The sequence below is a fragment of the Sitodiplosis mosellana genome, unplaced genomic scaffold (genome assembly GCF_009176505.1).
Source record: "Sitodiplosis mosellana isolate CC-2019 unplaced genomic scaffold, AAFC_SMos_1.0 Smas_scaffold_6150, whole genome shotgun sequence".
NCBI lineage: Eukaryota > Metazoa > Arthropoda > Insecta > Diptera > Cecidomyiidae > Sitodiplosis > Sitodiplosis mosellana.
In genome coordinates, this window is record NW_022601391.1 from 892,920 (window position 1) to 910,832 (window position 17,913).

At 35.9% G+C, this 17,913-nt stretch overlaps 4 protein-coding genes across 4 annotated transcripts; 1 reads left to right on the forward strand and 3 right to left on the reverse strand.

The window, feature by feature from the left end:
- Positions 1 to 193: 193 nt before the first annotated feature.
- LOC129574009 (akirin) lies at positions 194 to 4,273 on the reverse strand. The gene is made up of 5 exons (XM_055455272.1): positions 3,702 to 4,273; positions 2,604 to 2,953; positions 2,284 to 2,480; positions 1,990 to 2,146; positions 194 to 1,893 (listed from the first exon to the last, which is right to left on the reverse strand). Exons 2-5 carry the CDS (start codon positions 2,797 to 2,799, stop codon positions 1,883 to 1,885), a joined length of 561 nt encoding a protein of 186 aa, XP_055311247.1. The 5' UTR covers positions 2,800 to 2,953; positions 3,702 to 4,273; the 3' UTR covers positions 194 to 1,882.
- Positions 4,274 to 4,757: 484 nt separating this feature from the next.
- Positions 4,758 to 6,741, forward strand: LOC129573997 (ribosome biogenesis regulatory protein homolog). Its single transcript, XM_055455252.1, has 5 exons — positions 4,758 to 5,042; positions 5,119 to 5,371; positions 5,448 to 5,684; positions 6,049 to 6,305; positions 6,393 to 6,741. The coding sequence occupies exons 1-5, from the start codon at positions 4,894 to 4,896 to the stop codon at positions 6,544 to 6,546; spliced, it is 1,050 nt and encodes a 349-aa protein (XP_055311227.1). The 5' UTR covers positions 4,758 to 4,893; the 3' UTR covers positions 6,547 to 6,741.
- Positions 6,742 to 6,888: 147 nt separating this feature from the next.
- LOC129573978 (solute carrier family 22 member 13-like) lies at positions 6,889 to 13,585 on the reverse strand. The gene is made up of 6 exons (XM_055455217.1): positions 12,876 to 13,585; positions 12,141 to 12,739; positions 8,763 to 8,955; positions 8,420 to 8,678; positions 7,362 to 8,337; positions 6,889 to 7,214 (listed from the first exon to the last, which is right to left on the reverse strand). The coding sequence occupies exons 2-6, from the start codon at positions 12,533 to 12,535 to the stop codon at positions 7,028 to 7,030; spliced, it is 2,010 nt and encodes a 669-aa protein (XP_055311192.1). The 5' UTR covers positions 12,536 to 12,739; positions 12,876 to 13,585; the 3' UTR covers positions 6,889 to 7,027.
- Positions 13,586 to 14,380: 795 nt separating this feature from the next.
- Positions 14,381 to 17,628, reverse strand: LOC129573976 (ankyrin-3). The gene is made up of 4 exons (XM_055455215.1): positions 16,914 to 17,628; positions 16,112 to 16,775; positions 15,551 to 15,984; positions 14,381 to 15,442 (listed from the first exon to the last, which is right to left on the reverse strand). Exons 1-4 carry the CDS (start codon positions 17,085 to 17,087, stop codon positions 14,570 to 14,572), a joined length of 2,145 nt encoding a protein of 714 aa, XP_055311190.1. The 5' UTR covers positions 17,088 to 17,628; the 3' UTR covers positions 14,381 to 14,569.
- Between the last annotated feature and the right edge of the window lie 285 nt (positions 17,629 to 17,913).

Genomic DNA, 17,913 nt, shown 5'->3' on the forward strand with positions numbered 1-17,913 from the left:
CTTAGACCTCATCAAATTGTTAACGATTCCACTGTTTATTCTTCCTGTTGGAATCAATTTTTGTTATCTTAAAAAAGAAATATTTTACCCATTGTTATCTGGTTACCCAATCCAAAATCAAAGATTTAATTTAACAAAAAAAAAAATAAATTAAATGTTGCAATAAAGTGATAGAAAAAAACGCATTCGTTACTTTTTATTGGAATTCTAACTTTATTTTCTGTTTCCATAATGATTTCATTATGTACAACGCAACGTTTTTCACTTTTTTACATTTCTGACAATGTGTTCGATCGTGTTGTTTCAAGGATTTTCGTACAATAATTTTAGTACATCTCATCATTTCGCTTGTGTGTGTTTTTTTTTTATACATAATTTGAAATCGTTTTTGTTACAAATATTCCGTGTGTTGCTATACTTGATCCTCGCTACGAGAAGCGGTCAACTAAAACGTATGCGATTATGATTTGAAAATGATGAGCTACGGAGAACAAAAAAAAAGTAATCGGAGAATTGTATGAAAGTTATGTTGGTTTTTGCTTGTTGTTTTGTTTGTTTGTTTGTGTGTGTGTGAGTTTCTCATTATTTCGATTCAAAATTGATTCTTTGCAAAAGAAACTTTTTCTAGGCGTATTCCACTTTTTTTTTTAAATCATCCTTAATTTTAATGTAATAACAAAAAGATTTTTTTTACCCGAAAATTTGAAAACATAATGAAGAAGAAAAAAAAAACTAAACCAAAATTCAAATTTCTTTTCAAATAACAACGTCGCGTCCAGAACGAAAAGAAAATGTAAATGATTGCTTGAATGTTTTCCTTAAAGTATTCAAAAATCGCGAAAAAAATGTGTAATCATATATCGAGAATACTATATTATTTAAAACCGAAGAAGAAAAGTGTATAAAAAAACTCAATTCGCTGTTCAACGTTCAGTATTCGAGTTTCTCTTGTTCTTTTGTCATACGCGATAATAATGATTTTTTTTCTTCTTTCATTCGTTTAGATAGAATTTGATTTCCGTACGCGTTGCTTTTATCTTTGTGTTTTTTTTTATTTGTTTATTTCATAGTATTCGCAAATTACTCTCGTTCTGTTTTATATTTACTGAAATGCTGAATTAATGTAGTAGTTTAATTTTGCATAATCTTAAAGTTCGATTTGCTCCTGGCATTTTTCTTTTCGTTACTCTTTAGCTCCTCTAAATCTTCTTTCTTTGACATTATCGAAATGGTTGTATAATTATGTGTTTAAAATATAAAACAATATTTAGTTTATGCGCGTTTTATCTTAATCACTATTTTGTTTTTTTTTTGCATAATATGTATTAATAATAATTTGGTTTGCAAATTCTTATTAATTTATATTTTTAATCCTTTTGATGCGTTCCACTTGGTCCAGTGGAGATCGCATTTGCAGTTATGCTGGCACACATTGGCGAGTGTGTTTGTTTTGCGTATTGTTATTTTTTTTTCTCTTTTTTTGTTGTTGTTGCAATTCAAAATGTAGTGTTCAGTTTCAGGACACAAAGGGAGAGAGAGAATGAGAAATGGGCTTGGTTTTGCGTAAAGTACATAGAATCGATTCATTTAAATCGTAAAACACATTTCAATTTAATGTTCTCCTTAAATTTGATGTTTAATCTCTATGTGTATCTTTCTCTTTCTCTCTTTGTGTCGATCTGAAGCTGTCAATTTCCAAATGTTATTTGTCTTTTCATTACTCGAAATTATGATTTAGTTTTTGTCGAACTTTTTTTTTTACTTTTTCTGACGATTTTTAAGCAAAATGTTTCATATTTATGACGCGTTTCGATAGCACACATTCACACACTCGAAGAAAAAAAAAAGAACTGTGATTTTCGATGAGTTGATGAATTACGCATTAAGACAGATCTGAAATGAGCAAACAAAGCACACAAAAAAAACGTTAATTTTAATTCAACTGAACAGCGGCCAAACGAGAATGTGTGCAAGATTATTTGTACTTACAGCTGGGAGCTGCCTCAAAACGTCTTTGTATCTGGTCATATGTGAATTTCACAAATGCATCGTATTGCTCGGCTAATTTTGTGGTTAGAACAGCATCGTATTGTTCACGCAACGAGTCCTCTCGTTCCTTCAGCATGCTTTCGCATATCATTTGTACCTGTGTGAACAAAAGAGTTTATTGTTTCAATTGCATTCGGATTGAAAGCAGTGGTTGAATTTTAGAAAAACAAAAGAGCACACAAAAATGGTGGTCTCATTCATGTGCTTGATTTGGAACGTGGTGTTTGGTGTTACCTGTTTGAACGTGAAAAGACCTTTTTCCGGGTTTCGCAGATTTGGTGGTGTATCTGGGCGACGTGGACTGTCCGGTCCCATTTCAGAACCACTTGATTCGGAGTCTTGCATTCTCTCAACATTGTGATACGTGAAGTTCAATTGTTTTCGCCGATGCAAACGTGTGATTTCCTCGCGGATGTTTTGCGCCATTTTTTCTACACATTTTCGAAAAGAAACGAACACAAAAACGTTATTTTATTGACTTAGTAGTAGTGCTAGTGCACTGAGCAAACAAAACGGAAAACAAAAAACCACATTAGTAAATGCAATTGTCGTACCTGGTGTTAACTTCGAGAGTGTTGCGTCGGCAAACGCTGATTGTGTTGGTTCTGTCACTTTTGCACTAGCAGCTTGAGCATTTGAATTTTGTGGCGTTCCACTAGTGGTGGTAAATGGATTGCAACGACGACGTTTTGTGGGACGTTGATTCAGCGACTCCCAATCCAGACTTCTCTTCAATGTTGCACACGCCATTTTGAACTGATTTCAATCCTGAGTTCTTTCTTAAACCAAAAGCAAATCTATAATAAATTTCTGTCTTGCTGAAAACTGAACGTTCAACGTCTGTCTCTGTCTCTCTCTGGACTCAATTCGTAATAATCCCGTCGAACGTTTCTGTGATGTTAACCTTTAAAAAGAAAGAGAACGCACCAAAAACAACGAATTACAAATTAGATAAAAAATTGGCAAACAGAAGAGAAAATAAACCTAACCAAAATGTTGATTGTATTGCAAAAATGAGAAAGCGGCTTCAAATGGAAAAAAAATCGTACTCTAAACCGCATATAAAAACGCTATAATGCTTGTGTCACCCAATGTCATTATTTGGTCAAGTCTTTATTTGGCTAATTGGTCGGCTTCTACGATAAAACAAAAGTAATAAACGCCCAAAAAACATTTTATTTCTCGTTTATATCTAATGTTTTCAAATCGTCATGGCATACTGCGATAAAAGGCTAGAATATTTCGATTTTAATTGCAATTGCCACCACTAAAGTTATAGCTCAAATGAATGCTAAACGATGCGTATTACTGAGAACAAAAAAAACCCATTAGACGTCAAATCGTTCGATATCTTTTTTCTGCGTCGATTTTATGTGATTGATCGCAAAAACGGTGCAATTTCTGGCATCAAACCGTAATTTAGAACGAACAAAAAATGCACAAATACTTTAAAATTTCGATGGATTTTTTTTTTCTTCATTTCCGATTAAATATGAATGTGTTTTTATTGTTTGGTGTGCTGATGCCAGCTATTACGCTTTCCTTTCATGTTTTATTGCCAATTTCAACACTTTGCCCACAAACTAAATCCATTTTCGGATATTTAAAACATATCAACTGATTTATTAACAAAAATTTATCATTATATTTACCTGATTTGGGTGGATTTTTGGATTTTTTTCGCGATTTTATGAACAGTTTTAAGCTTTTTGTTTTAGAAAGAAATTTTTCTATCAAAATGGCCGTCTAGAAACACTTTCTTTAGCATATTGAATGATGGTACGGAATGGGTATACAGGAAAATATTACGAACAACATAAGTGCTGCCCGATGCACACCACCACTCAAACGTAATTCGTAATCACACGAACAACGAGCTCGCAGCGGATTTAACGTAAATTTTATACGTTTGAAATGTTTTAAAGTATTTTTTCAATTATTCTGAAAAAGATTAAATGATCGCAATGTGAACTTTTGAAATTGTTGAACTTTTTGCGCTTTTTTTGTGTTCGTCAATTTGAATTTTGTTAGGGTGCAGACAACGAATCACATTCTTTCAATAAATTTCGAGAAGGGAATTATTTTCAGCGTGGACATTCGGTTATTGATTATATCCATTTTCAAAATCCAATATCGAAACAAAACATGCTTCGAAGAAAATAAATGATGTTGGAAAAACAAGTACAGAAACAAATCGAAGAAAATTATGATTATCCAAGGAAAACCGATTATTCCATTAGAAAACGTCAAAAATTATCTACGACCAATCGAAGTACGAGCAAAGTACCAAAATTATTGTATTACCGCAAAGGCTAGATTCTACGTAAGGGATGAACGATTTCAGGAAAATATGTCTCATATGGATCAGAAAATTTCTTTGAAAAATGATTTTGATCTACTCAAAATTGAATCAATGCCATCAATCAGTGGTGATAAAAGTATTTGAATTTAAAAAAAATATTAATATATTGCATGTTAAAATGCAGGTGTTGCCAGATGTGCGAGGCGTAACACACGATATTAACATAAAAATCTAAAATTCAAATTGCAAATAAAACATTGATTCGATTAAAATGCAATTCTAATGCTTTTTGTATACGAGAATTTCATCAAAATATATAATTCGATGCCCTATTTAGTGGGTAAGCTGATATGTATAGGGCGTATATTTGAAACGTAAAGAAAAGTAAGATGATTGAATGTGACACACATGTGACAGTAAACTGTCAATAGAACACGTGTGTATGCATCGGAGAGTATTTTGAAGTCGGTCCGATACACACAGTCGGTGCTCAGAGCTTAAAAGTTGATTCAATTGAATTTTTAGATAATAAAACGCAAGATATGGATATTGTGAAGCGCGTGTTGGAAGAGGAGCAACGTGAGGTGGAGAAGTATAAATCGATTGAAGTGACCAAGCATTTGGAGGCAAAAGTTGATTTAGGATATCTGTTATGCTCCGATCCAAATGATTTGGACGAGAAACAGCTAAAGTATGAGAGTGATTTTATCCTTCGCATCGTGGTCATTCCAGACAGAATTTGTACAATGTTCAATTTTCATTTGCAGGAAAAACAAAGAGCAATACCTGGCCGATTTGACGCGTGAAAATGTTCAGTTGTTAGTCAATGAATTGTGGGAACAGCCAACCGAACGTGTTGAAGAGTGTATTGTTGCCAAATTGCCAGCACCATCATTTGTATTGCCAAGATCAAGAAAGTGTCCAGTGCCAAAACCACTCACCAAATGGGAAAAGTTCGCATTGGAGAAGGGCATTAAGAAAACGAAGAAAGACAAAAAAGTCTTTGATCAAGACCTCGATGTATGCATACAGATTACATTCAACTTGACCATTGAATACTTATCAAGATTGGTTTGTTTTCTTGTTTTTTGCCTAGAAATGGGTTCCAACGTACGGTTTCAAGAGAGCACAAGCTGAACGGGAAAAAGACTGGGTTCTTGAAGTACCACAAAATGCCGATCCAATGGAGGATCAATTTGCTAAGAAAGCCAACGCGAAAGCTGACAATGTTGCGAAAAATGAAATAAAACGCATGCGAAACATTGTGAAAGCGAAAAAAGGTGCCATCCCACGAACAGGTTACTTAGGACCAGACACAGCTACATCATCAGACGTAAGTTATGCATTTGATTAACCATGAACTGCATATTTTAATTCAATGTGCAATTGATTTCATCTGAATACAATAGCTAATTTATAGCATGTCGTTCAACATGAAATCAGTTTTTGTGATCGAAAAAAATAACAAAGAATTGGTTATCAATATTTGGGCCAAATATTTAGATTTTTATTGTATCTCTTCTTAATTTGTATCAAAAATGGAATAATTTCACGTTCAAAATTATTTTAAATGAATAATTATTAGAATTTCACAAACGCTTACATCAATTAGGGTCATTTACATGCTACTTTATTATCATAATTCACGTGATCGTCTCGCATGATAATAATTGTTATTGTTTGTTAATTAATTACAGCTGCAAGTAGCATCAACAATAGCAAAAGCATCGACGGCGTCTGTGGGCAAATTCCAAGGCAAATTACCAAAAGAAAAAACGGCCCGTGGCATTGGCGTGAAAGAGCTCATACCTGGCGCTAAGCGCAAGGCATCACACATTACAGACGGCGATGAAAAAATTGCTAATTTAGAATTGATCAACAGTGTGCTGAGCAAAAAATCCAAAATTAACGATGATAAAGCGATTTCGGTGCAAAAACGTGAGGCGCGAGAAGAGTAAGTCATTATTTTTTTTTAATTCATTTTTTCTTTCATTGAATAATTGTTATCGCTCAATTAAACCAATTGTAATGTGAATTCTAGAAGAGAATTCAAGGGTGAACCAGCAAAGAAAGGCAAAAAAGGTAAAGGAGGAAAAAGCAAAGGAAAATTCCAAAAGTCATCTGGAAGAAAGCCTAAAGCTGGCGCTGGCGAACGGGATCCAAAGAAACGGTTTGGCGGACGAAAGAGACGTTAAATGTTCAAATTTCATCGTAGTTTGTATGGCCTTTTAAATAATTGATATTCCATTGTTTAAAACACCAGCATTGAACACTTGTGTTTTTCGAATTAATTTTTAAGATTGATCGATGGTGTTTAGGCTTTGTGGCTGAAGGTCACAAAACGATACTATAAATGAAAATTAAAATCTTTTACGTTATACTTAACCCAATGTGGTATTGTTGAGCATATTTTTTTTTCGTTGATTATATATGGATGCCCTTCGCTTTTATCTAGTGCCATTTTGAATGGATTTCAACAACTATTACAAATTCGCTTTGATAAAAAGGTAATGGAATTTCTTTGAGGTTTTCACGGTAGCAAAAAGTAAACACAAGATTTAATTGAATATGAAACCCACAACAGGTGGTTTATTATCACACTATTTGTTATTAAAAAAAATCAAATTAATATAAAAATATATATTTGTAATATAAATAAAATGTGTGTTTACAGAGTTAGTTGCTTGGGAGACCTTCAAGTGGCGGGCATTGTGTGGCTTTCGTCGACCGTCGAATGCTGACGGATCGATGAAGTAAATTCGAACCGATTTCGGCACGGGATGAAGCGCGCAAAGACGCACCAACCGATATTCTGGATGTGGCTCGTTCAAAGCCGCAAGTGTCTGGTTCATCCTTGACTTTTCTGTAATCATTCAAAAAAAAAAAAAAAATAGGAAAGAGAAACAATTCATCGATTATTATTTAATTTGATGGCAATTCATTCTAATAGTAGGGAAGATTATGCGAATGATTCTCGTTTAGAATATGAAAAAAGAATAGAAGAATTGACCTTTTGAAACATGGAATATCCCAAAAGCGTTGGTTCATTCCGAACTTTTCGCCATCTTCGAGAGTTTGTGGCAATTCTTCGTCGAGTGTTTCGGGCAGGAATAGGCATAGTATACCGCCAAAGATGCCGATTACACCCAAAATAATGAGCGGTAACGTGAGATGAATGTAGCTCAAGTAGACGACGAATGGTGCAATAATACTGGACACATAGCCCATAATGTGAATGAATGTGACTCCTTGTGCCCTGACAACGGTCGGAAGTACTTCAGCTACATATTGCAGTCCAATGTTATACGAGATGTTAATCCAGAACCGGCCAATGATCGCCATCAGTGCCGAATATATGCCAATCGGGAATATTGTTGATAATAAACTGAAAATGCCACTCAAAACCATTGAGCCAAAAGCGTACCAACGTCTACCCACAATATCTAACGTAAATGTTAGCAGAACATCGGCTGGCATTTCAGTGGCTGCTGCAATCGTGAATGTGATAAAAACATCTAAGCCTAAGGCGCCAACATTTCGCACATGTCCATCAAAAGCCAGCGATATTGCCATCCAAATAACAATTAATAGCATAGTGATTTGTCTTAGGCGTGGCTTTCGGAATAAATCAATCGTTGAATAATTGCTGTTGGCCGTTTCTTCTTTGTGTAGTCGCGTACAACTCTTTTCGAATCGATCGTAAATGTCTGGTTTCACTTCGGTGCGATTGATCCTCTCGAATTTCCGAAGAATTTTAACGGCTTTTTTTATTTTACCCTGCGAAACCAACCATCTGGCCGATTCGGGCACAAGCCATGGCGTCAATAGTGATAAACCCAATGGGACCGATGTGACTATCGCTAATAATTGCCAATTTTTAAGGAATATCGCAATCCATGGCAACATGCATGCAGCAATCGTGAAGAATATCGCTATCGACATATTCGCAACAAATGTACGCCACTTTGGACCAACATATTCCAACACTATGACGGGTGAAAATAGAATTTTGAATCAATTCAATGGATTTTAAATAAAGTGATGAAATATAATCAAATCAACTCTCACCTAGAATATACATCATAGTAAAACAATTATCAAATGCAAACCCGACGATAAAACGGAAAAAAGCAAATGAGATAAAATCAAACGAATAGGCTGTTGCGATTCCACCGATAAATCCAAGCATATTAGTTCCAACCAATGCCGGTATTCGACCATACCGATCGGCAATCACCCCAAATAAAAGACCTCCTACAATGGCACCGCAGAAAAATATTGACTGAGCAAACGACGGCAATGCTGCCTTATCACACACCCATTCGAGCTAGAAAACAACACCAACATATTATCAGAGAACATTTTGTGCAACAACAAAAAATCAAGTTAAATAAGTGGACAGGGCATTCACCTCCGTAGAAATAGTTGTATACGGTAGCTCCTCCTTATCGAATTCCCATCCATTTTGGCATGGCACTGTCGGCCAATTGGGATCAGCTTTTGTAACGCCATCGGCCAGAATTTGTGTGAAATTCACCGCATACATGGAGCACCTACTATGGCCATTAATACTACTTTCATCTAGTGGAATACCCAATAACAATCTGTGAGGAAGAACAAATTAAAAATCAGAAAATTTAACAGATACAAATCGAAACCAAATCAGATTTGAATTGTGTTTTTCCTTGAACGTTACAAAAGTAATAAAGATAAATTGGTCTCTTCTGTATTCTCTGATTAAATCGTTTTGCATCCGTCGTCAGTCGGTCGACGACTTTATCATGATTGATTTTTTTCACCTTTTTGTGTTAATATTCTCAAAAAAATAGCAGAAACGTCCTTGTGCAATCAACTCTCTTGATTTCTATGTTCTGCCACGATATGTAACTTTCATCATCGGACTCGCCTTTCATTTAACATTCCGACAAATCGCCCAGATCAAATGTAAGTTCTATGCGCAATATAATACCATCATACACATTTTGTTTTCTGTTTCGGTTCCGCTGTTAAGTCAAGCAGCAAAGCAAAATCCATAACAAGCAACAAATGACATGATTTCAAGAGACACAGAGGGAGAATAAAAAATGTATTCATAAGACTTCCGTAAAATTCTAATTATTTTTTGTTGGTTTATTTTTTAAATGGTGTTGTTGTGATTACGAAGCAGAATTTTGAGAGTAAAATTGAATAACAATATTTCGATGATTTGTTTGATTTGATATTCAATCTGTATTTCCGTTAGAGATCAAGGTTGATTGGTGCGCGTATGTTGGTACACACGGTAAACGACCATCGATCTGATGGTGCGTGTTACAATATATAGGTAACAAAGGTCACGAACATTTTTATTATTTCACAAAGAGATACTACAAGAAATGCCTTTGAATTCATTTACAGTACTTGGGAATCGTCGTAAAGCAAGGTGAACGCAATTAAAACACCATGTTTGAATGTGCCGCTACTCTCACAGTATTGATCGTATGGCTGGTTGGTAGTCAATGTGAGTGATTCGGTAGCAGGTCATCAGCTTCTAATTTTTTTAATCAAAAACGAGTATCTCATAAATATGCATTCAATCATTCATTCAGCAAAAGCATCTGTGCGTTTTTATGACCATCGATCTCACAGAATTTATGTGCATTGAGAGCAGAAGCGTTTGTGAATGAAGCAGAAGAAGATATATCAACGGCATTCACTAAATTGCTCGCATTTTTTTTCGCCTCTCCATCTCTAATCATAGGGTAATTTTATTGTTCGGCTGGTTTTTTTTCGTGTGTGTTTGTTTCAAATTTGAATGGAATTTCAATGAGATCCACATGTAGCGCAATTTTTTCTCCGACGATCTCATGCTCATTGACATCGAAACAGTGTTAGAATATATTCAGTAATAATAATAAATTATTACACCGTCAGATTCATCACTACCACGCACTTTTGTGTTTTATTCAGCAGGAATCGTGCGAAACTGCGTGTAGAAACGTTCTGCTTTTTTTATGCTTTGCTAATGTTGTTTCGTTGCATTTCAACTGCTAATTCGTTGAGAAATCATTAGTCAGATTATAATCAAAAGCCTAGTTTTATATGTTGGCAAAAAAGGTAGAATTCGAATTGCAACACAACCGGCCGACGATGACGAAACTTGAACGGTGCAATGGATTGATGCAAACCAGCAGAGCAACAATAGATTAGATAAATGTGAATGCAATCAACGGCTATTAAATGTGTACACTGTGTAATGAACTTTAATTGGGATGGACACCGAATACTCTTGCAGTTTGCTGTTTTTTTTTGTTTCTAACGACGGTTGTAAAATTTTTTTTCAATGGGCATATAAATAATTGTTCATGCTTTGTAATAATAAAGTGCACAACATTGTCTAGCGCTAAAAAACGCTATATTCTCTGTGTTTTTTTTTAATTTTAAACTTGTTTTTTTTCGCTCGTTTCATTGATAGCAGTGCTAAATTTGAGTGATTGGTGTGCAAGCATACGGTTGGTATCGTAAATAACCGGCTCATGGTGCAGAATCTGAATTACCATTTGAATTGAGGTTGTGCACAGACAGACGAAAATCAAATTGCAGCTAGGTAGCAATGAAAAAATCACTCGCCAATTGCTAATTACTCAATTTGAACAAAAAAAAATATGCGCAAAAACACATGTAAACATTTATGGATTGGGCTCAAAAATGAGACAACACTCAGCTAGCCAAAGCCTATCAATAATGTCAATCGATATTTTTTCTATGGCGAAATGATGTGCATTGCACATTTGTGGCAACAAGAACGACGACGGTGACGACAATATACCGAAAGGCAGCTCTTCTGACCAATTATGCTGTTTGTGTGACTATGTAGTATAAGTTAGAGTATGCTAGTGTAGTGTGGCATCCATACCACCGGTCATATATTGACAAAGTTGAATCAGTTCAGAAAAACTTTTTAATTTGGGCATTTAGAGGAATCTACCAAAGAGATGTTAATTATAGGTTGCCATCGTATCAATTTAGATGTGATAATTTGAATATTCAAGCGCTTTGGAGGCGGCGTATAAGTGCCTCGGTATTGTTAATTTATGATCTCCTCCTAGGAAAGTTGATTTGTACGGCGCTCAGAGAAAGAATTGTATATACGAGACGATTAGACAACAGAAACCAAAGAAATATAAGAAATAGGGATTTAGTTAGAATTGAAACTTATGGCACGGACTATGCTCGTAATCAGCCATTTATTGTAGCGTGTAGAAATTTTAACAAAGTGAAGCAATCGTTTTTGGACTCGGCATCAAGGCAAATATTTAGTAGAAATGTATCCAATTTAGACAACAGTATTTTTGAAGAATTGTATGTATAGCGAATAGTGGTGGTCACGGTCGGAGGCCGCAGAGCGCCACTTCGAAGTCATTAGGGCTGGTGGCTAGGCTATTCGATTCGGGAGTGTCTCACTGCTTGTCAAATTGTAAATGAATTGTATAATGTTATTCAGTCTGTGATTAGACGGTGAAATAAATAATAATAATGCGTAATGTTGTTTTATTTAAATTCTTTTTCGAGAAAAAACAAGTATTTTCTCCCTCTCAATTCGTACAAATACATTGTGTTCACCCATTTAATTGCGAGTGATGTTATGCACATTGGTTAAGGACGTCTAATGGTTATGGCCGAACAAAATTACCAATTATTATTACTGTTAACCATATTACTGAGATAGGGCAATTAACATTTTAATTAAATTGTCTTTAGCTAAGTTTCAGTACAAAGTATTTTAAAAAAAAATTGATAATAAACTTACCGTTGTTCGGTGGGTAAATGCTCTAGTTCAAAGATTCGACACCAATGCTTTTCTGGTACAAGTGTAATGAAAATTTGTGAAAAATACACGAATGCAACGAAAAATGCGAATGGGATCATTAGGAAGAAGAGGATTTTCTGATAAGTGCCAAATTCACCAATGTGTGGCAAAATATCATCGAAATCCAATGTATCCGATATGTTTTCGGCATTTGACCGGTTTTGTTGCATCAAACCGTTTACTTGTGCTGATACTGGTGGCGATGCTGTGCTATCCAGCACTTCATCTTGAACAAATGCTTTATTTCTATAGTGATTCTTCGGTGAGCCCGTATTACTTGCATTGTCATTCGGTATTGGAACTACTGGTCCGAATGTTTCTGGCGTTGGCGCCATTGTTTCTTGCACTAATTGTTCAAATTTCGTATATTCTTGCAGTTGTATTATTATCACGCGCGAGTGATCAACCGAATGATTTATTGGTAATTAATTTTAAACACTACATTTGTACTCGCTGCTGAAAGATACCACAGCATTCAACGGATCACCTCGCGCGCGTTTGTACGCGTTTATAATTTATTGTCGTCGATTTGTTCTAAACTGCACAGAGAGATCAAGTGAATGAATTTTTTTTTAATTTACATCGTTTTCAAGCCGAAAACATCTAAAAACCGTTCAGCGCTAATTTCAAACTGAAACACAATGCATAATTGAACATCAAAACACATGAACAAACCTTTGAAGTAAAAAAAAAATAACGAAACTAATCTATGATTGAGGTGTAAACCTGTCGAACGGATGAAATGATTTTGAGTTGTGCGCGCGCTGCTTCTTTAAGAATCAAAGAAAAAATAAACGGAAAATCGTATTTTATATATATTATAGCAGTGGGCCGTTGAGGGTATTTGCTGAACCGTGCTGCTTAGCTTATTCGCGTAAGCGCAATCGTTGTGTTTCTTGCGATTATGTGTAAGTATGAAGCGTGTAAGCAACGTGTACTGTATAAGCAAGAACAATGCACGAAGAGTGGGAACGAATTTCAAACTGAATCACAACGGGAAATTGAAACAAAGTATCGCTTCGACCAGAATGACGACGAGCATTTAGAATTGAAGTGCATACGTACGTATTGGGCTGTACGAGTGAATTTCAAGTTCAAGTGATTGTTTTGATATACAACAAGTGATCCAGATTGATGTATGCTTACAGAACAGGGTACAGCGCCAAGGTTGTAGAATGCAAAACGCAGAACCAAAAAAGTCGAACCACATTGAAGCCATGCATATTTACGATACCTCGAAACGATTACAGCTAAATAGACGTAAATGGTTAGACTGTGATGTACGAAAGCAAAAAAAAGAAGCAAGTACACACACCAAACTGACCACCGAATGTTGCGTGTGTGCTTAGCCACCAATTGGTTAAGACTCTGTCAGTGCCCAAACTGCACTTCTAGTCTTGAAAACACGTTCTGATGAACTTGCACCAAAAGTGTTCACATTTGCTCGCACACTGTACCACTTAATGCAATGAATTGTATGCATACCATAAATTGATTAAAAACAGATAATATGAAACAAATTCAAAGCAATTAAAGGCAACGACTACGCAAGCAAATAAGTGCGTTTGTTATAAACGACAATTCATAAGATATACTCACTTTATGTTTTTTTTTTCACTTTAATTTAGATTGCCTGGGTAATTTACCTGAAAGTGACAACAATTTAACCTGTTTTCCTTACAAACTGAGCGATCTTATGATGGATTTTTTTGTTGCTAGATTTCCGGTACTTTGTTATACCGATCCGAATATTTTGATCGATTCAGTTGTACATTTGTACGGATGAAAAAATGAATATACTCTTCGTATTTAGCAAGAATTAAAATTTGTTTTGCTTCGGTTTGTGTCGTATACACATTACTTCCTTCATTTCAAGCGAAACACCCGTCAAAGTCGATTCGAGCGAATGAACGTTGATTTCATTAAGACTTTAGACATACACTTCCTCTAGATTCCTGTTTTGAAAATCGAAAATGGTAATAAATGCCAAGAATGCACCATATGGGTAGTGTGTGACTGACTGACTGACTGACTGATTTGTTTCAGATGTTGACTGTTTCTGAGGCTCGTAAATGTAACGGTGAATGCGAATCTTCTGGCGAATACTTTTCCGTTTTAAATGAAAGTTAACTTTAACGTGTCACAACAACAACAGCAACAACATCAATCAAACGACTCGATTCAAATGATAAATGTGTGAGTTTTTATTTGAAATTTCATTTCATACTCGTGTGTTTTCATTTTCTCAATTTTCGTTTCTCTTTTTAAATGCTACGACATTTTATTTTTGTTATTCCATAGAGATTAGCCTAAAAGATTCGATTTGTGTTTGTGTGTGTGTGTTTTTGGTTTAGCACACGTGCGCAAATTTACGGCTCAAAATTCAGAACGTACTCCTTCAGTGGTCCTGGCAAATTGAGTTTGTTGACATTCTGTGCTAGTTTATTGTTTAAGCTAGTGTACACGGTTTGTCGGCAGATTTGCTTCAGTGACCGTGGTCTTCGATATAACGATGAAATGAGAGCGATTAGGCTTTCTGTTGAACGATTTGGAACCTGAGCGACGTAAAAGTTATGCAAACATTTCAGACAATTGTACAACGGTTCGTGTGACATCGAATAGTAAAATAAATAAATGATTCGTGCAAACGTTTGCTTTGGATCAGTCAACAAAAACTCCTTTTTACTTATTAAAATGATGTAGTAAAATAAAATATAGCGCGAATGTGTACGAAACGAGCCATCACTGCTGCCGCCGTTTGCATTGCGATAGCCCGTGGCACCACCACCGCCTCCGACACCACTTGAATCACTATTGCCGTGCTGGCCGTTTGTCGTTCGGATGCTATCGCCAAAACTTGCAATTTCATTCGTCACAATTGCACTACCCGATGTCGCTTTTCCATTTACCACTATGTTCGGATTGGCACCGTATTGAATCAATGTTAACGCCAATTCATAAATACACAACATATCTTGACTGACACGCAAATTTTGTACCATATCCATGATCGATTGTAGTATATGCTGATATGTGTTACAGTCTAATCCGTGCTGCAGCAGCAGCAATAAAATATTCTTAATAAAATCGAAATTGTTTTGCTTTTGAGTTTCACAGTTCAACGTCAAGTTTTCGCTAACGGTAAATATTAAAACATGCAATGGCGTCAAGTTCGAACGATACGAACAATTCGGGTTAGCTCCGTGCTGCAACAGTATTCGTATGCAATTCAAATAGCACACCTGAAACGATCAAACGTGTATGTTTCATGGTTAATTTTTGTTTTTTCTTGCATCGCTCAACGTCTGGGTTATTTAACATGTGAATGGTCAAGTTTAACATTGTCTTACCTTCATTGAATGCGTGAAATGATGCAGTTGATCTTTGTTGATCAGTGGAACAAGGCATACCATGATCGGTACCGACCCATCACGACCGACAATATTTGGATCACCATCAATGATTAGCATATTCAGTAGCTCGTAGCAAACTTCCCAGTCGCGTACATGACGAAATACACAAGCCAACGCACTATTGCCCGATTGATTGATACTTGCTTTGGCACCATTTTGTAGTAGGAATCGTACTAAATGTAAAATATCCCATTTATTCCATTTCTGAAATCCGTACCGTGCCTCTTCCAAGGCATATCGGACGAGGAGTGCATGAAGTGGCGTATTTCCCAATGAGTCGGGCTCGTTGATGAGCTCCTTGCAGCCACGTTCCAGCAGGATGCGTATCGTCGCCAATGTATCATCGGCGGATTTGCGTGCCACAAATATCACTACAAGAAAGAAAAAAAAAACCGAAACCAAACAAAGACACAAACAAACAATCAATGAACAATGCAAAACTTTTTAATTGCCAATCAATTAACTCAATGTGTATGTATTGATTTATTTGCAACGTACCAACATGTAGCAATGTCATTTGTTGCGTGCACGTTCGTACCGTTGTGATGGCTCCGTGTTGAATTAATATCTCTAAAAAGCGTTGGTCATGTAAGACTGCTTGGTGAATTGGATAGTATTCGTCTTTGATTAGATTAATTTCATCGTTTCGAGCGATAACCAATTGTTGAACACATTTCCATGCACCTCGTTCGCAGGCCAAATGCAACAGCGGTTTTTTCACTCGGAATGGCAACCAAGGTTCTTCCATTTTCTGTGATAGAATATTCAGTACGCCAATTTGATCACCATCGATGGCATAGCACACAGCATTCTGTAGCTTTGTATTCTGACGTTCATTGTGATTTGGGCTACACACCCCGGTGACACCATCGTTAACACCTCGATATTTGCCACTGAGTTCACAATTGTTGCAATGCCCTGGCCCTGGGAAACACATGCGAGCCTCTGTATCCATTCGAGCACCATGTTTCAGCAATAGTTCAACGCATTCCTCATAACCCTTTAAACAGGCAATATGAAGTGGAAGTGAACAAGCGCTGCGATTCACATCGGGACGATGTCGTTGCAACAGCCATCGTGCCAATTCGATGTGATTGATTCCAACACTTTTCTGCAACAAATTATACCCGCATTCGTCGTGTATTGCCAATACATTTTCATACTTTTTCGGCAGGGAGAGACAAAAAAGAGAGAAAGATAGAACACGATAGAACAAACAGTTCAAATTTTCATTTTGTTATTTGCATGCAACAATGAAACTAAACAAAAACAAAAACCGAAATAAAAGTGGAATTCTCACTTTGGCTATTTGCGTTAGTAGCCCTTCCAGCGTTTGTATTGATATCTTGGGATTTGCACGGAGAATTTCGAAAACGGTGTGGATTTTATCGATTGTGTGCTCGGATACTTTACCATCGCGATTTGATAGCAGAGCACTGCCCGATCGAAACACTTGACTCACTGAGCCACCCATTTCTTCAATTCGTTCTTCACGATATTATCCTTTCCGTTCAAACCATAAAACACTCGCTATCAAATCAACCGAGACCCACTTGGATTTCATTCAAAACATTTTGGTATCTGTTTTTTTTTTTGCTCTCTTTCAGCTGCTGTACAACCTAGTTTCCAACAAATCTCGTCACACTTTGGATCCGAAACTTTGAGAAACTTCGTGAACAGTTCAAACAAAACAATGAGTTCAAGTCAATTTTTGTTGGTTTTTTCTTCTTTTTCTCTGTTTTCAATTTGGAGGAATCCCAAATATTTTCTTGTATTTATTTATCTAAATCATTGTTTGAATAAAAGTGTTTGCCATTGACGACTAAAATGTTTCGTTTCCCAAATGTGATTCGATGGAAATTTTTGTGCACAGGATTTTGTGTCGACAATCTGAAGGGTTCTGAATTTTTAACTCAACGAAGGATTTTTTCTTTCTTTTTTTTCCTTTAGGATTATTATTGGTCAAGCACCCATTTGAAGTTTCTGTTTTGGGCAAGTGTAAGAGAATGCAAACAATGACAGCTAACCTAATGTAATCCCATTGCTAGCGACCTCTATCGAAAAAAAAACCACCAACACCATTTACCATTGTTAGTGTATGGAAAATTTCAATCGATTTTTCGTTTCATTTATTCATAACAATTTATGCAGAAAAAAATTAAACTAATTTTTGGCTCCAATATGCGTTCGCATTGAAAATGCAGCTTTAATAAATTACGGAAATCAAAGAAGAAGAAGAAAAACGATAGAGTTTCAGAAAACGAAATAAATTCCATCATGTGAACTAGACGTAATGTAAT